Here is a 26,965-nt window from a genome sequence, read left to right as displayed (position 1 = left end):
GCGCTGGGTCTGATCTGGCCGTACACCTGGAAGCATGATGCTCTCAAAGCTGCTCCCTGCCCTGCACTTCTCGCTGAGAAGTACTTTCCACCTACAAGTAAGCAAAAGTACTTGTTAACACAAATTAGTGATTTATGATTCTGTAGCGGTGTTGATTTACACAAGCTCTACATACTAAAGCCACAGCCAGACGCTGTCTCCATGAGATTTATTACAGGGTTTATTAGACAGAGCTGCTTCACAGTGTACATTATACGCTGGGGTGGGGAGGACAGTGAGGGCTTTCTAGTTCCTTCCTGTTTTTGATAGAGAACATTGCTCAGTAAGTGGCAAACGACGCACAGCGATAGCAGCTCTGCCGTCGGCGATCGTTAGGCAGGAATGGGGCGTCCTGCTTATTCGGTTTCTGCATCGCTGTCCACGTCGAGGACATCCAGAGGCTGCACGCGGAGCGAGTCGTAGTTGGGTGGAGGGGTGCCAGGCTCAGGGGGCAGCGCTTCGTTAAGATGAATTTCGTTTCTGGGAACAGGGCTGGAGTCTTCGTGCTGGAACCCGAGGTTGGTGTGAGCTTCCACCAGCTCCGACACCGTGGGAGGTGCGTCCGGGTACCGTGCCCGGGCTCGTTTCTGCTTGAGGCCCTTGCACCAGCTGATGATGTTAATAATGGTGATCCACACAGAGTCGATGATGATTTCTCCAAACTCTATGATACACAGCACAGAGCCCCCCATCCAGAACCCAAACTGGCCTCCCAGGTTGGACAGCAGCCAAACGATCTGCAAACAGGAAAGGAGGACGGTGAGGCGATGCAGGCCTAGTCTGCTCCCTCATAAGCCCCAGCCGTTTTCTGTGTTTCGATGCTGAGCTAGGGCAGGACAGGCACTGACGTTACCTAGCAGTGCTTCTGCTGAGGCCCCCGTTTTGCAGGTGCTGCCCTGTAAGGGCTGCGTGCTCCCGTGAGGACGTCTGACACTGCTTCTCAGTGACCTGTCCCAGACTGAGAATGGGGGAAAGCGGTGGCAGGGAATAGTAAACAAGGGGCTACGAGTTAGCTGGTGAAGGCTACCCCTGCGTTCCCTTCTCTGCAGGGCTTAGGTGAGGCAGCAGCGCAGAGGTGCTCAGCACTGCCCTTGTGAAGGGCGTCTCCGGTCTAACTAGTCTCCGCGAGGAGCTGACGACCCTGCCTAGGCGCGTGTGACGTATTTCAGCGTGTGACTGCTGGGTGCTTTGGTGTGGCAGTGTGTTGTGGCATCAGGCAGAAAGAGCACCTAATCCTGCACTCACGGTTGTGGCAGCAGACTCTGAGATGGTCCGGTAGTTGTACTCCTGGAAGTAAATGTTCAGCTTGATGATTCCATTTCTGTGGGAAAGAAAAAGTGACTTAAGAACGAATTCAGGTTGCAAATGTCCCATGTATGTACTTAAATGCTTGCACGTTGGGAAGAGCTTCTCAGAGCAGTGCTGTAGGGGACGGTTCACAACCGTTTCCACTCAACCTTCTGCCTGTTTTGTGGAAGAAGTGGAAAAAAAGCTACTGACTGCATGTTACATACATGCTGGAAGAGATAATTTGTTCCCAAGTACTTCATAGCCTGAATCCTCCTGAAGAAAGACTTGTGCATCTGGAAGCTTCTTAGCTTTTAGCTTTGTAGCTTTCCAGAAGGCTGTTTTGTAATAGATGGCTTAATATCAGGCTTCTAACATCAGCCTTTTGTGCTAACGTTACGCTTCTAAACCCGCATGAGAACCGACTTTTCAGACCTACCGAGCAACCCGTGGTGAATGTCGGGGTGCTGCCTGCGCTTCTCTAAGTCTGGGCATTTCTTATTGCCTAGACTTCTCAGTGCCTAAATCTAGCACTGAAATATAAACATTTTGGCCATTGTCTCTTCTTGGGAAGAAATCCCGGCTTCATTTCTCACTGATACGCGGCCTGGCCTTCCCAGCACAAGACTTATTTCATATTAACTGCACATGGGTTAAAAAAGCACCCTCTGCATTACAGGGGGTTTAGCATTTGCAACCAGTATTTATGAAATTTCCTGTTTCTCTATTTTTTCCCCTTGGGGAAGAAGCCTCTTCTTTTCCCCATATCTCAGGGTTTAGGTTATCAAAGGGTAATTCAGTCAGTGTCAATTTTGTTGACGCTGCGTCCAACCTATTGCTGCTGCTGCTGTTGGCAAATTCAGAGATGTAAGTATAAAAGCATGAACATTACGATACAGGAGCTGAATGCTGGAAGTTCACGGATTTCATAGCTTTAGAGCCTCCAAACTCCTATATGCAGCTGATGGGAGGTGCCGTGTTTAATGTTCATTTCAGCTTAACTGCACATTTGGGGTTTTGTCTTACCTAGTTGGTTACTATGGAGAATACAGAATATGCATGAAGTGCATCTGAGATTTACTTTACGTATCTTCCAGGAAAGCATGTGCCAAGTTTTGCTCTCTCTTCTGTATGAGCACACGTGTGCTCTGGCTGATAGCCAAGGTTCATGTTAATCTAATGTTAACAGGCTCATTAGCGAAGATGAAGTGGTTGTTCTTTTCACTTACCTGTCCAGAGTCACATTTGTTGACATATCCCTTTCATACGACAATATATGGAAAATCCAATCCTAGGAAAATAAAACTTATTCAGAACTGAGAAGAAGCAGCCTCTCTAAGCACTTGCCTGGGAAGGAACCCCAGGAACAAAGAATCTGTGCTGAATATTCTTTTTTAAACACAGCGCTATTGGATTACGAACGCTCCCACTCCGTGGTTTCCCCAAGGGTTACAGCAGGTACCCGCACTGCCTTGAGCTGCTCTGTGCCCGCGCTCGCTGCTGGTGTCCAGCGCAGAACAGTGCCGCAGCCGCGTTTTCCACCAGTGCAGCGAGTCTGTAAGTCACTCAGGCTTGCTAAACCACTTGTAGCTCCTGCATTTGGCAACTCGTAGATGCCTTTGGTCAAGCGCACTTTCGCTATGGCTGCATGCGTGCTGTGACAGCAGTCACGCTGGCTGTAGCTTTACCAATTCTGGTATTAAGTTCTTATGTAAGGGATATGTGTGAAGTCCTTGGTGCTAGCATGTTCGATCACCATGCTGTTTAAAATCTCCTTTGAAGTTGACTGCAACCAGCGAAGTCACGAGACCTACTCTACCTAGTAGGATATGACATGGGAACGCTCTCTGCACGGATGAGGATGTCCGTGATGCTGTGAGAACAGTGTGGCAAACCCTCAGCAAGAGAGAGAAGTCATGCAAGCAGTCCTGCAATGTGTATGGGTAAAGGAGGAGAGGTAAGACTGCATGTGTAGCTTTGACACTGCCTAATCTTTAGCATTTAATGAGTGATCCAAATGGAGTATTCATTTTCTCCTTAGCGAGCCCATGAGATCTTATCGCATCTTATCTGCCTCAGACTTGTGTGTACAAAGGTGCCTCTGTTTCTGGCTGTTCTCTGCTCCTGAAAGAGCAAGAAATCACGCAGGTGCCATGTTCCTTCTCAAGCAGCTGTCCTGGTAAGTGGATTAAACACAGCATGCTGCAGACTGTGAATTAGGCAAAATTTATAATGCAGCAATGGAGCTAAGCACTAGTGCTCTACATTCTGGCCAGCAAACTCGGAGAAAGCAAGCCTACACCGTGCCTATTCCATATTTGCATTACAGGGGAACGTGATAACTCATCTTTAGGTTGTTAACTGTGTTCAGTGCAGGACCACAAAAAAGGACGTGCCAGTGTTGGGGGAGATGCCACTCGAGCTAGTCTTTGTATGCTGAAAATGTGTAATTTAGCAAAGAGGTGCTTGCTACCTGAACATTAATTCTAAAAATACCAAGTGATTCACGTGGTTAAGAACATCTAATTATTAATGAATGTTTTGAAACAAGAAATTGGTGTTACCTCTGAAGCTTCAGACGGCCAGTCTGCCATAGAGATGGTCATTTTATACTGTGTGTCACTGGAAAGCAGAAAGAGGAACATCAGTCAATCAACACAAAATTTCCCCTTCTCCAAAGTCACTGGAACTTTAGTTCTGTTTCAGATAAGCAACCCCAAAAGATTTGCTGCAGTTTTATAAAGGTCAGAATTGATGGGAGACGAAATGCAGGATTCCCTCCACCTTTAGAGCTGCCAGAAATAGTTTGGGTACTTACTTGCATGTTTCCTTACAAGAGTCAATACAAAACTGTCTGTCTCTTATACTTGATCTCAGTGATGAATAGCAATACGCTGTTTGGTGAAAACAAAAAAATCAAAGCATCTGTTTAGATGAGAACTTAGCTTATCTGGATTATATTATTTGTATTTAATAAAATAAATATTTTAAGTATGAGCCTGCTGCGCAAGTTTGCTTTCTTCCCCTCTAACCTTCTTTTCCTTGGAAACTCAGGCAAAGCGATTAGACAATTTAATACTTTTCTGCAGATAGCTTTTACAGAGAATCAGTATTTTTGGTACAACCTTTGCCAATTCCAGTAGTATGACGGTCTTTTGCCTATATCAGAGTATTGCAGCGCAGCTGGCATCTTACACTCCTTTTCCTGTAAGCTGCTATTGCCAGAGAACGAGACCTCTCAAATGGTCTGTCCAGAGCAAACACGACTGACTCTGCGTTTCCTTACGAGAGTCAATTGTGCCTACTTACACAGGGAAGGGCAAGTTTATTTCAGGACCGAACTTTTCATGCTTGGTGACCTGAAGTACTACACATTTCTTTCTTTCTTTGGTGTCAAGAAGTTCCTGCTATCTTCTGCAGTGCTTGAGCCAGCTTGAGCCAGTCCGTCTTTCCAGGAGAAACCTGAACTAGGCCAGTTTGGAAGCCGAGACCCCTGAGCCTTTGGGCAGCACCAAGATTCTCCTAGTCTCACCGTCACTGACCCTAACGGCCAAGGGAAGAATTTATATAAGCAAAAGCAATTCACTTGCTGCACTTGCAATACCGATAAAACACGCTCCCTCCCTTCCTGCGTGCCGATACCCTTGGGGAGGCCGTAAAATTAGTTTCGTTCATGTTCTTACCCCAACCTGGGTTATCTTCATTATTGCAAAAATTTACCCCTTCAGGTAAAGGAAACATATAGTGACCACATCCACAGATTTCAACCATGCGATTTTGGAAACAAGAGCGCAGACAAGCCTGAAAAAAGGGAACAGGGAGCTGCTTAGAACTGGGATATGCTCCCAGGGTGACCTCTGCGTTGCGCTATGTTGCTGCTGTCTATATACTGTATTAGACCTGAGTCTGCTCCTAGACATTTTCCTCTTTTTTGCACCGAAGAGATATTTTTGTAGCTACAGATTGAGAGGAAACTAAAGGTGCTCAGGGAGCCGGTTCTGCACGGCGTGCTGCGCTGCCTGACTTGCTGCTGCAGTCGGAACAGCGAGCGTAAAGCGAGCAACTGCTTTCCTCAGCTTACGCACGTGCATCTCTAAAAGCCAGGAGAGGCCACGGAGACCAGTCCCAAATGACACTGGTTTTACAAGCTGTCATTTCAACGGTCAGATGATGGAGGTAAATAAGCTAGCATGTTTACAGTTGCACTGCAATTACATATTCTTTGCGTTGCATTTTTACTACTTCTCCTCCAGATTTTCAAGTATATTGGAGTTGTGAGCTAACTGGGGGTGGCTCACCTTACAGAAGTCACAGAGAACTGAGCAACCTGCTCCCAGTCACATGAGAAATGCTCATTTCTTAATTATTTTAGGGTTTCAGGGAAGTTGTATGGAGTTTCCAAAAAAAAAAAAGTTCTATTACATCCATAGACACTGCTGCTGTTCCCAGGCTTTATATGACATATTGACAAAGGGCTGGTTTATACTTTAAAAGGCAAGACTTTAAAAATACTTCAACATAAAGAGCAGGTTTTAGAAATCCAGATTATCTTATCTGTGCATCTGTTTCGCTCCATGAAAGTATTACAGCTGCAACTTCAGCAGCATATGATCCTGGGCTGCAACAGTACCATTAGCTCATTGAGGCATGAAGTTAATCATCAGACATTGGAGTGGGATTTTTGATGAAACAATGCACAAGGCAATAACAAAGCCTATGAAAAGATAATTCAATTTAACAGCGTCAGCTGGGTGGAAAGATTGGAGAAGTTTTGTGCACTATGAAATGCTTATAGAATTCACTATAATCAGAGAGTGATGAAAAAGTTTGATTTTGTTGAGAGGTCTCTGAAGTGATGTGAATTCTGTGGAAACAGAACCTGAGTCAGCATTCAGCAACTTCTAAGGAGTAATGCAATCATTTCAAGTATTTGCTTAAATATTATACAAGCATCCTAAAGTGTAGGGTAAAGTGGTCCAATTGTTATAATTATATAAAAGCAGAAATATAAAAAACCTGGCAGACCAAAACCCTTCACCTTGTCTGAGATTTACTCTTCAGTCATTTGCAAATAACCCCGAAAGTTTTGATGTTTTCATTATTGCCAAATCTCACCCTTAAGAAATTTGTCTCCATTGTGTTAAAGCCTTTGTTACAAATTAACCAGTGCTTAATGTCTACACTGTATTTTTATTACAGATTCAAGGTTTATAAACACTCAATTTTCTCATTCCAGTTTTGAAGGGAAGAAATGACAAAGGTAGGTCTTCAGTCCATATACAAAATAAGCATGTGTTTTCTGTGCTTTGTTTTTTTTTTTAAAGACTTATTTCTCTTAAAGAGAAAAGGATTACAAAAGAACTGAAGCATTCAGGTGAGAAATACCTTCTGCATATTTATCCCCTGTCAGCAGTAGCAATATTGCTTGTGTACACAAAATGCAAGCTTCTTTGCACATTAGAGCAATATCATGGTTAAAACAAGGAGCACAATAGTTATCCAGATAGCTTTTGTCCTCCCAAAGCACCCAGAGCAGCAGGAAACATCCTATTTTATGAAAAGCTATATTAAAGTCTCAGGAAAAGCTTCCTAGAGCTGCAGTAACCACTTCCATTGCAGGAAGCCTCTTGCAGTTATTCCTCACTGAACAGCTTTGCTATGACAATTATAGTAGCACATGAAGTTATGCTGACTGCTCAGTAATCCCTTGAGTTTAAAGAAGGTCTTCTGATGAACATAGGTAATGATTAGATGTCTACCTCTTGCCAGTTGATCTACCTATAAGTAAAAGATTTCAGCCAATCCCCCAAATTTTGGAAGCTAAGCATATTCTCACACCTGAAAAAGAAATTCATTGCCTTAATGACATGGTATGATCCGTTACTCTTTTAAGGGAACCCTGAAAGGGCAAAAACTGATCTGTAGCCTATTGCTGTGCAGGTGGGCAAGAGTGCAAGAAAGTGCAAAACTGAAAATATACATGCTCCCACCTGGGAGCGAGTCACATCCTTCCTGTTGCCACCTGAAGTTGCCTTACAGATCCCAGGTACGGACTGGGAGCTCTGTGCTCTAAACCGACCCACTGGAAGAAATACTTTTCTAGTTTTTCCTAAGATACTAAGAAACTGGTATCAGCCAAAACCAGTAGAAGTTTCGGTATGTTCCCAACACTCTCGGATCTGCCCTTCTGGACACGTAATCCTAGTTCTCTAATGGCCCCCGATATCTCCTAGGGAAACAGCGCAGAGAGGCTTGATGAGTGCAGGAGATCTGATTAGTTATGCTTAAGTTTTTATCCTCCTAGCTGAAGCAGTAAGGGATCAATGCATGGTAAGAGCTCAGGCTGCTCAGAAAGCCAGAAGAGGGGCAAGCGAGGTTGAAGAACACGTTGGGGAACAGAAATGGATGCTTTAAACAGGGAGACCAAGTTCACCCTGTTGCTTTGTTTTGTTTCCAGGATGAATGGGAGCCCTCCGCTTCGGGGAGCTGAATTCTGCGGCAACAGCGTGCAAGAAAACGACCAGCATTAAATAGTGATCATATGTAGAGGTAAAAACACTTTGCTTTTTCATCTGCAAATTATCACTTTGCTGGTGTGTCATGCATGCCGGGATCCCATGCAACAACAGAGATTCTGGGAGATTGCTGTGTTACAGGTTTTGAGAAAATGACAGAAAAGACCATCTTCTCCCTCTCAAAATGAAACAAAACTTCATACCTGCATAAGGGAAAAATAACTATTGATACCCATTCCTTGCATATTGAGCAGTTTTGATGTGAGAATGAGGACTGAATATTACACTAAATGGTGCTGTCTGCCAGAGCAATATTCCTCATCTTTCGATGTAAGTATTGTTACCTACATCATTAGGTTTTGATCCTGCAACATACAGGTGTTTCCCTTGGATTCAGTGGGACTGTCTCCAAACCTGAGGTGTTCAGATTCGGGTGCTGAGGCATTGCCAGAAAAAAAAGTTCCTGTGCTTAGGTTATGCATTCTGCTTTGCTTGCTGATCCTCTAGCAATACTGTGTGCTAATGATCATTTTAGTTGCTTTGAAGATTTTTCCTAAACAACCTCGTTTGATTTGAAAATATGTTTTACCTGTATGGAATAGGAAGTATTATATTCACTATATAGGTTTTCTACTGGGACATCAGACCCATTCATGGTGCAGTCACTGTAGGGATAACCCATTCGTTCCAGTTCATCCTGAAAGAAAATTGAAACGGCAAACTTATGCTTGTTTAAGTTATTGCTCCTCCCTGTGTCCTTGGTGCTAGTTGGCCAGCGGTTCTGTAAGTTCTATATTCCCTGCTGTCTTTGGGGAAAAAATCGAAGAATCATAGAAGGCAGGGCTGAAAAATGCCTGAGAAGATACAGCCATTGCACCAGGCCAGATCAAGAAGCTGTAACATGACGACTGTATTCAGGGACACAGTATTTAAACAAAGAGGCTGATGTCCAGAATTAACTCTCATGTACCTTTTCTACGGGAGCCACTTTCTGCATCAGCGAGAAGGGACCCTGTCGTTCTGCTTCCCTCCTCCCAGTGACTCGTCTCAGAGTCGTCTCCCGCCCGCCCCGTCCTGCCCTACCTGCCCTTCTGGCCACGGAGGAGCGGGACCCGGGACCGGCCGTCTGCAGGGAGCAGCTGCCTTGGCAGAGGCTGGGAGAGGGGCAGCCAGCGGGAAACATCAATGGCTAACCAAAACGTACCCCGACTGATTCACGGGATTTGAAAAAGAAATGTGACGCGTGCGGACTGTGTGTCCAGGTCCAGGAAGAAGATGGTGACAATGGTAACGGTAGTGGAATATCCCAGCTAAAGAAAAGGCTGCATTCTCGGGTTGACTGTGCCGCTGGGGGAAGCTGGGGGGCAGGAAAAGGGGCCCTAACCAGAGGCGCCAGCCGTAACTTGGCTCTAGTGTGAAATGTCAACAGCATGTTTTAGCGATGAACCTTCTGACATACCACAAGAAGAGGGAACAAGTACTGGAGCTCAGTATTTTGGCTTTGCTAAAGCACTTTGCCAGGACAGTTACATAAAAGTCTCCGTAAACTGTTCCAGCCCATAGCTAGCATATACCTTGACTCTTTTGGTCTGAGCCAGTTCAGCCAAGACTGAAAAACCTGGTTGCAGTCCCATCAGATAACATTATTCTCAGGCAATTTGCTCTAGAGGAATGCCACACATACCACTAACACGCCAATAGAGGTTTCCGTCCCAGCCATCGCATAGATGCCCTGATCCTTAAGAAAGGGGAAGCTCTTCTGTTGATGCAGCATCAGCCTGGCCCCGGCAGCCGAGGACAGGTAGGGGATATAGTCTTGCTGGCTGATGTCCAGAATTAACTTCAGCCCTGTGACACCAAACACAATACTCAGAACACGAAATACGGAACTGTACTGAAATGTGAGTCTTTGGAAAAACAATGAGAATATTTTCTTCTCGTTGTGCACAGAAATCTCCCTTCCTTGGGGGAAGGTTCTGCCTGTTACGGTCAGCGTTACATGTGCGTAAGGATGCGCGACGGCAAACGCACACAACGGAAACATCTGATTGTTCAAACATGCTCTCAGATATTTCGGCTATGTGGATGTTTTTTAAATGTCATTACATTTCCACTAACTGCAGTCATATTACTTGTTTCTGTGCAATGCATTTCCCTCTTGGGGGTTTATCCCCTTCTGGAAAACAGTTATTCCCTGCTGTAGTGCTCTAGAGAAACAGAAATCATAAATCTGTTTATATGTAAAAAAAATTGCTGCTGAGAGATAGAATAATTCACAGCACTTCTGTTCCTTTAATTCCTCCTTCTTTAGCAGAGCTTTTTCTTACCAAACTCAGCTCCAGGGTTGGAAGAATTCAAAGCCTCCTCGTCCATGCCCCAGTTAAAGATGTAGCAGTTCCCATGGTCTGGATGATAGATTTGGGTGAAATTCCTGAAAGAATCATGCATATAAAACTGACTCTCGGGGAAAACTCAAAGGTTATAACATAATGGCTCTAGTGGGACAGGTTTTTGGCAACTTGGTCTGGGATTCACTTTAAATTGCTTAAGTTGTTAAACACCTACATTAAAAATTTCAGCTAATGTAATTTCAGTCAATCTGCTGTTGAAAACCAGAGAAGCGAGGTACTGGCACGTTCTGCGACACGGCCACTGCGGGCAATGCTTCGTCACAGCGCAAAGGAACCGTCCGTCACGCGGGTGAGACAGGAAAAATAACCGCTTGATCTGAGCTGCAGTACCAGATTTGGTTGGTGGGGCATCTAGTTCTCTGATAATAATTGTGTTACATTCTTTACCAAAGTGAAATTGCTTGCAAAACTTTCTGCAGTCTGGGCTGCGGTTTTGCACTCAAGTTTCTCAAAACTGGGTGTATAAATTTGCCATTCACAAGAAGCAGTGATGGGTTAAGCGCATTTCCCAGAGCCTTGTGTAAGACGTGACGGTGTGGCCGAGGGCTGCACTTCTCCGCGGGTAGCACACCGACTCCACGCCCGAGCTGGCCGCTGCCCCTCACTGAATTTCCAGAGAAGGTCTCGCGGGTGGTGTTGGTCTCAACAGGTCACGAGCAAAAGGGCCCATCCAAAACTAAAATCAGTTGTCTTATTTCTGGGTCTTGCTCAGATGCGCGGAGTGAGGGTGCGTTGTTTTTATCTAACGGTCCGGACAGCCTGGCCGCGGCTCCCCAGGAGCCAGCCTCGCGGCTGCGGCTCTGCCCTCGCTGCCCGGCTCGCCGCCCGGGCCCCCGCGAAACGCCAGCGGGCAGGAGCAGCCGCGCGGGAGGTCCGGACTGCACGCCTGCGCAGACGCGTAGCCTTAGTGCTTCCCCTCGGAAAGAAAGAAAGAGGGGAGAAACGTGGCCCCAAACTCTTCCCGAAAGAGCACAGAGAGCAGTCGCTGCTGCCCAGGTTTCCTGCAGACTGACTCCAAACGGCTCATTGCTGTCAGAAGAGCAAAATAACATAACCGTGACTTCAACCATTTCAGGGCTTTTCTTCATAGGCAAAGGCATCAATAAGGCACAGATTCTCTGTTCAAGCTACAGAGACAAAACTACATTATACAATGGGGCAAGTTCCCAGGTCAGAGCCCCACGAAAAAAAATCTGCCATTTTTAAGCCAGCAACAACTCATCCTCTGACCGCAACAGTAGTGGATAAATCAGAATTACATGAGACATTTTTAGTTAATGCAAATGGAAGAAATAAAATTAAAAAGATCAGAGGCCAGCCATGTAGATACAAAATGCACATAATTCCCACAGACTTCAAGGGCTGTCCGTACTAGCTAAACTACTGCTGACCCTCCGGTTCTTTAATACATTAGATTTATGTCTTCCATAGCACGTCTATGAATTAATAAGGAAAGGAGTTAAAAAATTTTGCCATCGAATTCCTTTGTCACATTAGACAGACTCTCTCTAATTCAGAGTAAGACTGGCAAAACTTCTTGTGAATTTATCTGCTGATTGTGAGCTGTTTGCTAATAAATACAGACATCTAAAGTAAGATTCCCATCAGAATTTCATCAAGAAAGTTTTCTTACTGGCATGTAAGAGCCTACGGCCATTAGCATTTTAAGCAGGGAAAAGTGAAGAAGCTCAAGCTGATTAAGATGCAACTTGAATCTGCTTCCAGAAGCAAACCTGAACTAGCTGGTAGTAGTCCATGGACGTAAGCAGAGGTTATACAAGCCCACTCAGAAACCAGACAGAGCTTAGGTAGCTTTTCCGTCTAAAATCAACCTGAAGTCTAAAACTCAAGCCAGGTCTATCTCAGAATACACCATTTCAACCAGAGTCACATCCAGAAACCCTCTGGAAAATGTTGTTAGATTTAAGAACAAGCAGAAATCTTTTTATCCACTGATGATAGACCTTAAAAAGAAAAAGAAATGCTGTCATTTCTGTAGCTGTAGCATTCCTGACACGGCAGGAAAAGGCAAGAAGCTCACTAAACACGTACTTGTAGTTGCAGGGTTCGGCGCCGTAGAGACACGCGAGGATCATGTCCTCCGCTTGGTAGCCCATCCGGATCCTCTCCCGCAGCGGGACTTTGGCGAGGATGCTGGTGGACTGCAGGATGTACCACTCGGTCACCGCCTGCGCCGCGCTGGTGAAGTTCCTGTAGATGCAGCCGTCGGAGCCCCGATGGCTGCACTGGGGACACACAGCAGTCAGGTCCTGAACGGGGGGACGGCTGCCGGAGGAGACGGCAGGAAAGCGAAAGGGAACGCGCGCGGAGGACTCCTTCCCTTCCACGCGTGCGGTCTGACGCCAGCCCTGCCTGCTTGCTCGCGTGGTACTGCAAAGAGGTGAGGCCAGAAAGGTACCGTGCAAACGGTGTCAAATCCCGCGTTTAACACACTGGTCCCCTCTACAGGGAAACTGAGATTCCCCAGCCGGGCGGATTCTCTGTCGGTCCCAGCGGTTACCCCCAAGCTTAAGGAAAAGGTCCTGTTTTGGTCAATGCTTTAGGGCTGCACCAGTGTCTCAGCTCGCGAGGTCTTGGCCGGTAACGCTGCCCAGGGCAGACAGCGACCCTGAGCCTCCTCGCGGGGGGGGGGGACGGGGGGGGGGACTGCGCCGCACGGCCATGGGCATTGCAGCAGACCAGGGGCGGGAGCAGCAGCTGCAGCCCCTCTTCAGCACGTTGGGTGCTGGAACAAGGAGCAACGTGAACGCGGCAGGAGAAGCTGCCGGGAGCAGTTCTGCCCGTAGCAATTTGTGCAGCACGTAGCAGGGCTTCGGGATGCGACTTCAGAGGGTTCACAACATCGCTGCCCTGCACCACGGACAAGTTTTACCTCGGACCTCATCGACTGGATGCCGTACACAGCTCAGCCACTGTCCTACCCACTGCTGCCCAGCGTTTCTAGCATTCCTATTACCAGGGGCTGAATTATTCGCTGTCAGCATCGTTTTCATGCCTCTGAGATGCAGTTCTAGGCCATCAGCACTGCGTCAGCTCACTTCTGCATGAGGAACTTGTTGATCTTACTGAAATCATTATCTGTTTTGCAGATAACTAAATTCATCATGCACTAACTTAACATGGCTCCTGGCTGGGTTCCCTGCTATATTTCGGGCACGATGCTGCTGCAGGCCCCCCACGCAGAATCCCAGCAGCGTCAGCCAGGCGTCCGGGTGTGCAACCTCGATCCTCCCCCCCCTGCTGAAATTTTAAGAAACGTTAAACAAAATACCTCTGTGCTGCCTCGCTCCACCTCTCCTCTCCCCGGCCCTGAAGCCTTGAAACGAGGTACCCGAACGTGCACGCTGCCCACGAGCTACTCCACGAGTCCCCTGCCCCGCGGAGCTGCCCAGCTGCACGCGTAGGAATTCCCTCAGCTCTGTTACCTGTCTGTGCGTGCCACCCCGAGCAGTAAGGGCACGTGGAGCTACAGCGCTCCTCGGGCAACAGCCAGCTGAGCCGGTCCGACTGTTCCTGCAGGGAGCCCTGCCTGCGGCCGAGCCGGAGCCGGTGCCGGTCGATGCCGAGGCGCGGAGCAGGCAGCTGGGACTGAAGAGACCCTCGAGGCCTGGTCTCCGCACGGCACTGCGGCGGGATGCGGCGGGACACGTCCAGCACCGCCCGCCCGCCCCTCCCGCTGCCTTTGCAAGCTCTACAGCTGCTCCTGTCACCAGGGGACCCTCCATTACCAGTTTCACGGCCAGTTTGTACTTTTTTCCTTCCGACGTCGTGTTGGATGTGACGGGAGGTGCAGCAGTTTGGTTCCCTGGGCCGGTCTGGTTGGTCTCGAAGATATCCACGATGACGGGATGATCTCTGTCGTGCTCGTCAATGAGGACCAGCGGTATCTGGTTCCACAGCTCCAGATCCAGCGCCTGGGAGACGTTCGGGGGCAGCGGCGAGATGGTGTCCCCTTCCGCCGGCTGCAGGATCCTTTCCAGAGCTGCCTCAATGAGTTTGTCTAATTCTTTCAGCAGATGCTTCACCTCCGAGTATCTGCGGGACAGAGCAGTCACCAGGTGCTGTCACGGCGGCAGCAGCGTGAAACAGAATTTGTTGCGCTATTGCACCGGACCTCGGCCCGTTTCACAGGGATTTACTGGAGAACGAAGGCAGTCTCCGTGCAAAGCACAACCACTCTGAAAAGGTGTTTCCTAGCAGCCAGAAGTGGGGCAGCAACCAGACATAAAATTAGCTGGAAGATAAACAAGGGCTGTCCTGACGAACCTGCTGCACCTCACAGAACCGACATTATTCTATTGCAAACAATTCGCTACTGACTTACACAGAATATCTCTAGCAGGGAGAGAGGGAAAAAACCAAACGTTCCTGGGCGTCAGCTGCAAGCATCTCGTTTAGGACTACACTGCTGCATGGATATAAACCTGAAGTAACTCTAACAAAACCAGTTACTCCTTTGAAGTTATTCTGGAGTTATAATACTGTAACCCGGAGCAGATACTAGTGTTTAACTAGCTCTTAATGACTGTGTATAAGTGATAAGAGATACGTTCATGGCGAGGAAGAAGAAAAGAAAGGGACTGTGGGGAAAGATCAAGACACTGATCTTGGCTGTGACAAGCTAGTTGAAACTTTAAAGTTTTCTCTGAGCCAGGCAAAGTTTACAGGGAGGCAATAACCATTATTGGATTATCTGATACAATAAGGAAAAACAGACAAACTCGCAGGCACAGAAGCCTTTCTTTGGACATGAGCCATTCATTTTTATATTGTTCTGATTTGTTTGCTTTTTACTGCCATTTGGTGCCTCAAATGATAATTTTCATTGATGCTCCTAATACGATAGGAGACAGGAACCGATCTACTGTATCTTACGCTAGCAATATAATTCAGCGTGTTAAAGCGTGACCGGACAAATTGGGCAGGGGAAAAACTCACTTGAAGGGGTTGGCATTGCAGACTGTGACTGCCGGGAACTTCATCGTCTTAAATCCAATAGAGAGGGATGAAGTGACGCTATAGGAGAGGTACGTGTTAATGAGGATACCCCATTGCCAGAAGACCAGGGATGCAAAGAGCAAAGTTAAGAAAAACCAGATGAATTTCTTCTTTGGCCCCTCTTTGATGATGCGTTTGGGTCCGTGGGTGTTGGTGTTATCACAGTACCAGACCAGCAGCTCTTTGTACGTGTAGCCAGGGCCCTTCTGGAGACGGTGCAATGCTCGAATGAAGTACTTCTTCAGGTTCATGTTGGTGTCTGTAAACATGGGAAAAGATATCAAAACAGCTATTTTAAGAAGCAGGAGTTTGTATTGTGCCAAATATATTTGTATCGTCAACAAAGCAAAATTGGAATAATTATATAATAATATGACTGTAGATTTGTAAGCTTGGAGAAATTCAGAGCAGATGTTCTGCAGGGTTACGCCGTACTAGCGAAACAACACGGAGCCCTCCAATCCTTGAGAAGGCACAGGCTGGAGATTTCTGCTTCGCGGTTGCAAAAGCGGCACACGTTTCCGTCGCCTCCTTCTTGGTTCTCCTCCCGCTCCCGGGAGAGTTGGGTTCTTCAGACCTGCCTGAAATCTCTGTCCCACAGTCGCGCACGCAGCGCTGGCTCCCGGGCCGTTTAGGTGTCACAACAAACAACAACGCGCTGGAGGCTTTTCGGGAAGTGGGTGTGTTAAGTGCAAAGAGGTGCTTGTGTGCCCGGGCAGAGCAGCCGGGCGGGCAGGCAGGTCCGCTGGCCAGGGCTGACCGACGGACAGAGCCACGCGGGAAAGGGGCTTAGCCTCACCACGCCGTTAGCATTTAAAATTAGTCTATAATGGGATTCCCTGGGGGAAGGGGCAGTGTTTTGCCTCTAAATAAGTTTCATGTCACTGTAAAATAATCCCAAGTGCTGTTGCTCCTGGAGACTAACATCACCTTGGATTTTTGTCAGCGCCAGCGGGACCAAGCAGCGCAAACGCGACCTGTTTTCCCGCAGCATTTGGGCTACCCGCGTTCAGCGTGCGGGCTAACACAGGGGCTGGGGGAAACTTTCATAAACTGGATGAGGAAAAAGCATTACAGAGGTAACGGCACATCGCGGGGGCCGGAAAAGAGGGTTTAGAAGCAGCAGTCTCTTCTCAAGAGCAAGGACACGTGCAGTGCCTGCTGCCCGCCCCAGCAAGAACGCTGCTTTGGGGTTTTTCCCCCAAATTCCTTTGTCTTTAAGATAGCATCGGTATGTTTCTGCCGCTCATGTGAGGGATGCTGCATATTTCACATTCATATTGTGAGTAAAGAGAACATTTTGTCCTGCTATTTCAAGTGAGAATTTGTGCTACTAAACCTTAATATCCTGAGGCAGGATTTCAAAACAAAACAGTCGGATACCAAGAAAACTGCTCAAATTTGAAATGCAGGAGAATAAAGCTTAGCACTATGCAAAATGCAGCATCCTGGAAGGAAGACTGCTGAAATAACACAGTTTCAGTAATCAGCAATGCAGAAATTAGACTAACACAAGGTTACTCGTAGATAAAATATCAAATGTACAAACGGCCTGTGTTCACAGGCCGCAGGGGAAGAGGCGGCAACAGTGTCCTCCTGACTCCCCCCCCCCAAAAAAAAGTTAATACTGCTTAGTTTGATCTGATCAGATGCTCCTTTCTTTTCTTTTTTGCTTAGACTAGTTTGTAGTATGACTATATCAGCACCTGGAGCAAACGAGAAGGATCAGTTCTTAAAAAAGACCTTCTGAAGGATCTGGGGTTTTTTTTTGGGGGGGGGGGGGGGGTGTCCTTTGGCTGGGAGCAAGATCTCCCTGCTAGTAAATACAAAGTTTGCTAAAAATACAAAATTAATTGGTTTATGATGTCTCGCTCCCTTATACAAAGAGAGGAGATGATTCTCATTGCACTTCCTATTATATGACCCTAATACAGGGTTGCCGCTTTCTACTTAAAATCAGATACAGTTGAACATCACGAGGTTTTGATTGCTTCCTGCCCAAGGAAAGACCTGGGAGGGTAATTTAGAAAGCAGAAACTCCAGCTGCTTTACATTACATGGATTTCCTGCACGATGGGAGGGCAGAATTTACTCTCTTGTGGGAAAATAAAAGCGTCTTGTCTCCGAAGGGCCTGCCTGTCCGGGACCTGCACCTCTGAGATCCCCCCCACGTTACCTCCTCGTCAGCTTGTCTGCAGCGGACGCACCGTCGTCGCCGCTGTTCCCAGCGGCAGCTGCCTGCAGAAGGGTTTATCCACAAAAGGAGCCATATATTGCATTACATGCAATATGCTACCTTTTTTTTTGCACTGGCTTTTGTGCAGGAATATAACGAGAACAGCAGCAATTACATTACCCTCTGTTTAGATAACCACGGCTCAAGGAAAGACTTGCAACATCTACGGGCTTTTTACCCTCTCCTGCTGTTAACTCTATGAACACTTTGTAACCTGAAGGCAGAAACCTCAGGATTGATCTTTGTTTTATAAAACAATATAGCCAAAATGTATTTAAATCCAGAGAGACTTGCAAAGCAAACTAGTAAATATTTTCTCCCTTTTAAGAAATCCAATAAAAGATTTAGATTAGATTAAAATTTAAAACACACCTACACTTCACTGGGCAAAATCCAGCCTTGCTGGACCTGACTGGCTGCATGCCCTGCAATCTGTGTTTGCTTTATTGCTTACAGGCTCTGCACTGGCTAAACACGGAGAATTTGCGCTCTGTTTCTGAAATGTGCTGCAGAAAGGATCCCAGGTCTGTCTGCACGGATCTCTGTCAGTTGCCCATCACCTCAGAACACTGGCAGAAGTAGTTATTTCTTTTTATATTGTTTCATGAAGCTGAATTTTAACCTTTTTTTTTTTCTGATGGGTATGCTGAGACACACACTTAGGGTGTGGGGAACATACATGCAGAATAAAAGCTTTACTTTCATATCTGCGTAAAGTTAAGAACACTCAACTGCTAATTTTTTCCTTTATCTTTTCTCACAATTTTGCAGTAGCCATTCATACATTTAGCTGCCTACCCTGAGAATGCGCTTTGCAAAGTCACCAGGACACCCGCAGCGCTGGCAGGAGGAAACCACCATGCCGGGGAAGGAAGACCCGCTTCAAGTCAGTTTTAAGCAAAGTCCAGGTCGCCTTCCAGCTCACTGGGCTGTTTCACCCACTAACCCTAAAAACAACGTGCTGAAGGGCAATTCTTAACTTACGTTCAATCCACGCTGTGGAAAACAAGATTAAACTACATTTAGGTATGTTTTAAACTGATTCAGAACATTTTTTCCTCGGTGTCAGGGATACCGGGATCCTTCTTCGCGGGAGTTTTACCCACCCAACGGTTGCTCCATCGCAGAGACGCAGCCGAGTATCTACGGGAGCGAACGCAGGTATCGGGACTGGGCCTATCTGACTTACTAGTTACGTTCTCGCAGCTGAGTCACGCGGGCTGCGTGACCTGTCATGGTAACACGCTGCTCACACAATTAAAAAAGAAGTTAACGAAGTATGCAGGCAGCACAGCCAAGCCAGCAGACAGGGTCTCCGCAAAAGACTTCTTAGCACGGCAACGGGGTGAAACACCTGGGTCTTCCCCTCCTGCAGGCATAATCGGTGCTTTTAAAAGAACGCTTGATAAACAACACTAAGCAAAAGCTGAACTTTACCGTACTTGGAGGACTTTTTTTCAACATTCTCCTCGTTTTTAATATTTGTCTTCTTACCTTTGTTTCGGGACTGTTTCCAAATGGACGTTTTTGCCTCTCACTGCTGGAAGTGCCTCCGCCCTGGGGGCCTCGCCACCGCTCCCAGGGCAAAGCCGCTCCCGCCCCAGGGGCTCCGCTGGCTCCCGGCGCCGAGCTCCGAGTCCAGGCGCCTCGGCCGCCCTGACGGGGACGGCGGCACCGGAGCAGACGGCCGAGAAGCGACGGGAGACAAGACCGTCGCTGCCCAGATAACCTGTGGCCCCTTCCCAAAATCCCAGCCTGAGACAGCGCACGGAGGCTGCGGCAGGACAGGGGCCGGGGGGGGGGAGCGCTGAGGATGGCCAGCGCTTGGGGTGAAAAAATCTGTACTGCTGCCTCCCCCAAATCCACCGTTTTACGTTAGAGAGCCTGGAAACTTCGCTGCTTGGTCGTTCCGCTTCCAGGGCCCGAATTCGGGCAGAGGAACCGGCGCCCGTTAGGCTCCTTCGTCCTCCTCCTCGTTTGCATTTTTTCTCCTCACGCCGCTCAGTTTACAGGGCTCGTCCCTAACGCGCGGTAAGGACTGACCTCGTTTTCCTTGCTCAATAAACCGTGACGGCGCTGCTGCTTCCTTACGGTCCCCGCGGTCCCTGCAGCGCACGGTGCACGGTGCACGGCCCCGCATCCGCCCGGGAGCCACCGCTGCCCCCGCGCCGAGGACCGCCCGCTTTTGGCACTTGTCACCAACCCGGTATCGCCTGAAATCGCTTTGGGGAATGAACGCCAGGGCCAGGAGACCTCTGCAGCGTGGGGCGGCCCCGTGCACCCTCCCCGGCAGCGCCCGTGCCCACGCCATGACCGAAGCCCCCGGCAGCGCTCCGCGGTGCGGCTCGCGCGGCCGCTCTACGCGGTGGAGGACGCGGCGTCACCTTCCTCCGCGAGCCCGGGCTCACTGCCGCGTCACCCCCGGGAAGCCCCGGCACCGCGCAGCTGGGACCAGACCCGCGTTATGGAACCGTGCCCGGTGTCCGGGGGGGCTTTGCCAGCCCGGGTCCCGCTCAGGGGAAATACGGAGCTAAGCGAAACCCAGCAGGCTCCTGCCAGGAGCACGACGGGAGGCACCAGGGTGGTGTCCAGGCCCCTAAAACCATCCCGACGCTCAGTCCTGAGGCCTCAGTGCCGCGACCGCGCGGTGCTTTCCTTAGGGAGCTGCACGACCCCCCCCCCCCCCCCCCCCGACCGCGGGCTGATCCCGCGCCAGAGCCAGGGCCTTACGGAGAGGCTGCAGCGGAACAGCCGGCCCCGTTGTCCTAGGGACGACACTTATCCTAGTGCTTTGCAATTCAGTGCAAAGTGTTTTATTGTATATTGTGTCGGTGAGCGGTGAAAAGCGTTCGGGGAGTCTGTGGGTGCAGGGAGCCCCGCGGAGGCTCCGCTTCGCCGGCCCGTGCGAAAAGCCAAGCCCTCGCCGCCGACCTCCCCGCGCGGGCACGGGACCCGCCGGGCTTCGACACGGAGCAGCGATGCACGTGGAGCTGGAAGATTCTCATTAAAGTCGGGAATTTTAGAAAGCACCTGACTGACTGTCTGGTCTGGCTGACAAGCCCTGCTGACGCAGACGGCGTTGCCGAGAGTTAGCGCTGCTTCTCGTGCCACGAGCAGAACGAATCTGTCACCACGGAGGAGCAAAACGCTCCGCAGCCCCCCCAGCACAGACCTCCTATCCTGCAACGTGCCCCCGTGGCCCAGAGGGAGCATCCTCGGCGGAGACGCCGGAGGGAGCAGTCGGGGCCAGCGGCGCCTTTCCCAGAACAAGGAAAGGGACGACGAAGCGCTCGGAAAGCCACGGTCTGCCTCCCTACCTCCATCAGGGAGGTTAAAGCACAGAAGTCCGTGTAAACAGTGGTTAAACGAGACCGCCTACACCCAGCCGCCCAGCGCGCCCGTTCCCCGCGCCGCACTGGCAGGGAAACCCGCACGGCTGTTGCCAAAGCACGGGCAGGCTGGTGACTTCACGTCTGCACCAGGCAGTTAATTACAGAGAGACTCTATGACTGAATGAAAGGTTTCCATTCCACAAAAAATGTCAACAAAGAAAGATACTTCATTATTTTTCTCCTTCTGCAAGTGATTTCATGGCTCTGAGGATGGTAAACCACATCCTTTACTGCGAGGGTCAGAAATCCACCCGGCAGCATTTAAATCCTGTCATTCCATCTCATCCCTGCAGCCTCCTACACTCTTGCTTTAAGCACTAGCATAACTCACTTGTTCCCCTCCTCCCCCAAATAATATCGTGTGAGGAATATTTGGAAAGCTCAATTTAGCGACATACATGCTCATATGCAAAAAAATCACTTTCTCAAGTGAACAAATTTGCAGACTGAGGTGCTGATTTACTTCGCAATGACATTCACACCGTGTCTGTAGCTCTGCATTCCTCTTCTCCGCATGGCTTTTCACCACTGCAAGTTTCCCGAGCTGCACATTTCTCTACTGGCCTCTAAAAAATGAGATTCTTGTGGGGACTCGTGTCTGATGTTGTGTCTCTCTCCCGGAAAGGCCTTTGGGCCGTCTGCATTCGTGCACGAAGCGAAGAAAGACCGTAACGCCGACCCCAACCGGAGACCACCGCGGGTCGTCCCCAGGGCCCGGGCCCCCGACGGCTCTCGGACCCCAGGGGAGGGGTGCAGGGTCCCACATCCCGCACGGCCGCGGCCCTCCAGCCCTGCGCCTCGCCCTTCCCTGCGGCCCGGGGGGGACCCTGCTCCAAGGCCAGGGTAATTCGTCCCGTCCCGTCCCGCCCCGAGGGGACGGCTGGGCCCTCCGCGGCCGGCGGGTGCGAAGGCGGCGCTTCAGGGGCGCCCCGAGGCCCCGCCAAGCCGATGGGCGCCGAGGCGGCACCGCAGGGCCCCCCCGACGGCCCCGGCCCGGCCCCCGCCGCGCCGCCCGGCCCGCGCTCCCGGGACCCCGACGGGCGGCGGCCCCCAGCCCCGGGGGGGCCGGCGCGGAGGGAGCCCCGCGGCCCGGACAGGCGCCCGCCCGGCCCCGCGCCCCGCGCCCCGTCCCTACCTGCCGCCCGCGCGGCTCCCCCGGCGCCGCTGCGCGCTGAGGCCGCGCCGGTGCCACCGCCGCCGCCGCCGCCGCCCCGCCCCGCCCGCCGGTGCCGCCCCGCCCCGCCGAGCCCGGAGCCCGGAGCCCGGAGCCCGGAGCCCGGAGGCCGGAGCCGCCCGGCCGGCGGGCGCGGTGCTGCCTCTGCCCCGCGGAGCTCCCGCGCCCGCCCCGGCTCCCCCTCCGCGCCCCCCTCCTGCCCCCCCCCCCCCCGCCGCCGCCGCTGCCCCGCGGGGCAGCCGGGACCGGGGCGCTGCGCGGTGCCGGCGCGGCTCCGGGCCCCGACGGCCGGGGAAGCGGCCGGGCCGGTCCCCAAGGCCGGGCTGCCCCCAAGTCCGGGCTCCCCCCGCCCGCTGGCGGCCCGGCCTCTGCCGTTGCCCTCCGCGGCTCCCGGCTGCGCCTCTGGGACTCCCCCGTGCGCAGCCCCGCGCCCCGGTTTCCCCCCGCCTCACCGGCCTCCGCCGCCTCCCGCGGCCCCGCTCTCGCCCCGCGGCCCCTCTCGCCGCTGGCCGCCCGGCGACGCCGTGGCAGGGCCCGTTCCCCTGGGAGCTGGCGCCTTCCCTGCTCCCCTTCCCCCAGCGGGGACGAGCAGGCAGGGACCGTCCCGCCGCCACGGAGGCTCCCGGCCGTCGCTGCCCCGGGCGGCGTGTGCGGGTCCCAGGCACGGGGCATCACCGCGCTGCTGTCTGGGCTTGAATTTTGGCCCGTAGTTCATCCAGTTCCCTTTGAATTCACTTCTGCCAACCATCACTCCTGGAACTATTAGAAACGGGACTTTGACACGGGTTAAAGTTTTCTAATACTTTTAAAAAAGATTTTATAATCTTTTTTTCTAAGGAAACACATGAAAAAGCCTCCTTGAGCAGCTGTGTTTACCCGCAAGACCGCTGCTGGGCACGGTTTCCGCGCGCGTGTTTTGTATACCACCGCTCTTTTAGTGCAGACGGCAGAAAATGTTGATGCTTAAACAGAAGGCGAGGAGCCGGCCCGGCGGCGCTGACGGGCGACGCTCTCACGCTGGGCTGAACGAGCTCGGCGTCCACGACACGACACCAAAACCAAGGGACATTTTGGAAAGCCAGAAGAAGAACCACTGAATGGATGAGCAGCTCCTGTGTTTGCCTTTGCGGGTGCCGTGCGAGCGGCCGCGTGGCCTCGCCAGCCCGCCGCAGCCTGCTCGTCCGTGCTTTCCGCGGTGCCTGGCGTGCGGCTTTGCGTTTTACGGCTTAATCTGAGTCTTACGTGTGTTGCGCAGTTTCCTGCTGATCACATTTCAATCCTTTGGGGGTGCTGGAGAGACGCACCTACCCCTCGTGCCGGTTTTCTGAGTTTTCCCACATCAGGGCGGGTGCACGCCGTGCCGCGGGATGCGATCCCGGAGCCCAGCGGTCCTGTACAAATATGATTTAGAGGTAAAACCTGGAGCAAAACAGTAAACACGTATAAATCACCCTGGAAATACAAATCACTGCACAACAGCTGAGTATTGTAAAACGTAACGATCGCCTCTTGCTATGAGAAGCAATCGCAGTTTCTTGTTCAATCAGGACTCGTTCAGACTTTCCCGAATGTCCCCGTGTTTGGTTGTTTGTGAACAAAAGGGATTTTTATTTTTAAATTGCACCAGCGTACCTCCTGCCATTATGTCAGAAACGGAATGCGGGATTGTGTTGAAGCAGTATTTTCAAGGGAGTCGAGAGCGAACAGGTTCCGAAGTGAACGCCAGGACTCGGCCACTTTCCAGCCTCGGTGCTGTCAGGATAATTGCCCTTCTATTGCCGCTTATTTCTCCGGAGAACAATGTCCGCTAACAGCGCTGGCAGCTTTAATACTCAAAATAGAGCAGGCTGCATTTGTTCAGCAGTCTGAAAATCAGCTGAGGAGCCAGCGAGGCTGCGTGACCTTGAGTCGGGTTTGACTTTGCGTTGTATCTCTCACTCGATGAGAAAGTTTATTTCATAAGCAAAAACCTCCTGTCAAAAATACAGCTGAAAAGCACTAGGAAAATCTCTCCTACACCCGGCGCATTGTGTTCCTGCGGCCGGGTGTTGTGCTAGCGTGGTGCACTATTGACGGTGGTTAAATACAGCTGAGAAATCAGATACTCGGGAGAAATTAGCACAGAAGTGGCTTCATGGCCAGTCTAACCTGCAGCGCATCTAAAATATCAGCTGGTCCTGAATTTATCTGGCGAAATGGAGGAGATGCCAAGTTAAGGAGTATGTGCGGAGGTCCCGGCGGGGCAGGGAGAGGGTGCTGCCGTTGCACCGCTTGCTTTCCGCCCGTCCTGACCGACCCTCCGGCCCCGGCGCGGCCCCGGCGGCTCTTCCCCTCCGGCAGCCCTGCCGATGGCTGGCGCCGGGCGCGGGGGGCCTGGGCTCGTGGCTAATCCGCTCGCCCTTTGCCAGGCGCCGCGGGACGTGCGTGCTGAGTATTAGTCACTTCTCCAGCCCGACTTCCAGTTGGACAGCTCTGGTGTTGACAGGGGACTGTCCTGCGCGCAGAAACAGGGAAGGAATACGCTGTTCCGTATCACCATTATTCACCCGGTATTTATGATTAAGTGCCGCAACCTGGGCAGCAGCAGCGTTTCTCGTGTTCTGCACTATGCGGAGAAATCAGGCATCTCCTGTTTCTAGGTAGGATGAAAACAGGCCAGTTCAGCACTTTAATTGCTTGGTTTATCAGGAACACTTTTAGAAACATGCTGTCACTAAACAAAATAATATCTATGGCAATTTAGTTGTGAGCAGTAAAACCGCAGTCAAATGATACTGATCGCCTAACCAGCCAAGTTACACTAGTAATCACTGCATATAAAACCTTTTAACTAGCCTGTGTTTGCATTACAAAGATCAGGCAGTAAAACCAGCGCTGGTTTTGTTTTACGAGCAACACAAGAGATGGGGGAAGTGGTCCCGCCGGGGCCGGGCCCGGGGCTGGCGGCTCCGGGGCCAGAAGCTGCTCCTGCCCCGGCTGCTCGCTGCCTTGGCCGCGGGGGCTGCGGTCAGCGACCGGCCCGCTCCGTGCTGTAAAACGCCCTCCCGGCGCGGGGCTGCTCGCCACGGCCGCGAGCTGCACTGCTTAATTTGCACGAGAGACAAGGGGTGAAATCTGTCTCGGCTGCACCTGGCTGCAGCCCGAGCGTTAGCGATGCCCAAACCTTTATCCGAGCTCCCATCGCTCCGGCTGTGCTTTAAAGCAAACCCGCTGCTGGGCACAGCAGCGTTGTCGGCTCAGCGCTCAGGCAGTGATTTGTTGCAGGTGGGACTTGTCACAGACCCTCTCTGCAGCTAATTAACGTGTCGGGGAATTAGTTTCACTAATTTGCTTTTTCTGCCATAAAAGTTTCCTGGAGAAAATGACCCGTTGATGCTACTGGAGCTCCTTCGCGCGGTCCGTGATGCTGCTGGCGCGGGGTGACGGGCGCGCAGGGCGCCCGGGTGCCGCCGGGAAGGAGCCAGCGCTGCGTCGCCGCCGGGGAAGGAGCTTTGCGGAGCTCCCGCAGGCCGGTACTTTATTGGTCTTTTCCCATGCCTGGGGGGGGATGTAAAATATTTTGTGACGGATGAATTTTTATAACAAGCACAAGGCTGAGGGCTGATTACCTCTGGTTATCTCAAGAACATGAACATGTTGTACCTTTCAGGATTGATTATGTAAACTTGGGTGAGAAGGTCTTAAAATATAACAGAGGAAGATACCATAGCAATATAGCATTATGAAAACAGTATGATTCATGGTGACTCTGACTAGCAACTGGGTTTAGCCACGCTCTGCGATGACTGTGTCTTCCGCTGGGGCTATGGCCTAGTTTTGATTTCTGCTGAGCGCATACAGTGACTACATATGCTCTTCCACCTCTGGGACTGTGCTCGGGAAAAACAAACAAGTAGAAGGAGAGAGAGAAGTGATCACGTATCGGCGTGCTGTACAGGGCTGTGGATAGGGATCGTGTACGGCATGCTGCATAGGGTTCAGTTTGTTCAGCTGGTTTGGAAATTCTGGAGTTTTGATTTCAAACAAGCAAAAGGGAGGCAGACGGGTGATGAAATTAAGCTGCAGCCTTATGTTCCCCCCATGCACGTCCATCGCTTCCCACGTGGGCCGGTTCCTCCGGCGCTGAGCGGTGCCCGTTTCGGAAGCGCTGCCTCGCAGCAGCGTTGTTGGAGGAGAGTGCGGTCTTGGGACGCTTGGGATGCGGCGCTGCTGCGGGTCAGGGCTCTGCCCGAGCGCCCGGCAGCACGGGAAGAGTTGTTTTTCCGGGGCCGGAGCTTCCCAGCCGGCTGCCCTGGACGGGAACCGGAGGCGGGAGCACGAGGCCGAGGGCGCACCGCGGCACGGGCCGTGGCACGAGGCAGGGCAGAGCCACGCGGCCCCGAGCCGACGCGCTGCGCGGTCTGCAGCCGGGGCCGTGCGAGCGGGGCGGGAGGGAGGCGCGGGCCGGCCCCGGGCGCCGAGGCGTGAGCTCAGCACGAGCTGGGACGGGACGGGACGCGTGAGCGGCTCCGGGCTCTTGTGCAAGGAACCGGCCGCGCGGCATTCCGCGGTGCTCCGGGGCGGCGGTGCTGCCGGTGGTGGCACTGGGCCCGCGCGCGCCCACGCGCCCCACGGCCGGCCCCGGCGTCCCGCGTGCAGCCCCCCCGGCCGCGGTCCCAGCGGGCGCCCGGCCCCGCTGCCGCGCGTTGCTGCGCTTCCCCCAGCTCCTTCCCGGGGCCTCGGCCGGAGGCTGCCGGGGCAGCGGGTTTGCAGAGACTTCCCGCTTCGTGGGGCCCAAGGGTATCGGGTGGCTGCCGCCCGCTCTGACGCGGTTCAATTGCACTTCGCTAGCTCAGGGTGAGTCGATTAGTTGAATGCAAAACGCAAGTGCCGTTGCCGTGTAAGGACGCGCT

At 51.5% G+C, this 26,965-nt stretch overlaps 1 protein-coding gene across 4 annotated transcripts; it reads right to left on the bottom strand.

Annotated features, from left to right (window-relative positions):
* Positions 1-193: 193 nt before the first annotated feature.
* On the bottom strand, positions 194-22,130 carry SCNN1B (sodium channel epithelial 1 subunit beta). Of its 4 annotated transcripts, none has more exons than XM_064519986.1 (13): positions 22,035-22,130; positions 15,212-15,530; positions 14,002-14,308; positions 12,305-12,498; positions 10,169-10,272; positions 9,526-9,689; positions 8,431-8,538; positions 5,010-5,127; positions 4,145-4,220; positions 3,891-3,948; positions 2,556-2,617; positions 1,285-1,360; positions 194-776 (listed from the first exon to the last, which is right to left on the bottom strand). In XM_064519986.1, exons 2-13 carry the CDS (start codon positions 15,520-15,522, stop codon positions 396-398), a joined length of 1,959 nt encoding a protein of 652 aa, XP_064376056.1. In that variant the 5' UTR covers positions 15,523-15,530; positions 22,035-22,130; the 3' UTR covers positions 194-395. The 4 variants fall into 4 exon arrangements, with proteins under 4 accessions (XP_064376056.1, XP_064376054.1, XP_064376057.1 ...); XM_064519984.1 differs by lacking the exon at positions 22,035-22,130 and adding an exon at positions 19,551-19,833; XM_064519987.1 differs by lacking the exon at positions 22,035-22,130 and adding an exon at positions 19,002-19,124.
* Between the last annotated feature and the right edge of the window lie 4,835 nt (positions 22,131-26,965).

This window comes from Dromaius novaehollandiae, chromosome 14 (genome assembly GCF_036370855.1).
Source record: "Dromaius novaehollandiae isolate bDroNov1 chromosome 14, bDroNov1.hap1, whole genome shotgun sequence".
Classification (NCBI taxonomy): Eukaryota; Metazoa; Chordata; class Aves; order Casuariiformes; family Dromaiidae; genus Dromaius; species Dromaius novaehollandiae.
The sequence above is the reverse complement of the archived record's forward strand: the minus strand, read 5'-3'. Positions and strand labels throughout refer to the sequence as shown.

Bases quoted from the DNA above. Each gene is read 5' to 3' on its own strand.
- SCNN1B (XM_064519984.1), bottom strand. From the start codon at position 19,818: ATGGCGTGGGCACGGGCGCTGCCGGGGAGGGTGCACGGGGCCGCCCCA. The intron at 3,949-4,144 runs GTAAGTACCCAA...TCTGCTTTCCAG, and splicing joins TCTTGTAAGGAAACATGCAA to TGACACACAGTATAAAATGA. The intron at 2,618-3,890 runs GTAACACCAATT...TTATTTTCCTAG, and splicing joins GGCCGTCTGAAGCTTCAGAG to GATTGGATTTTCCATATATT.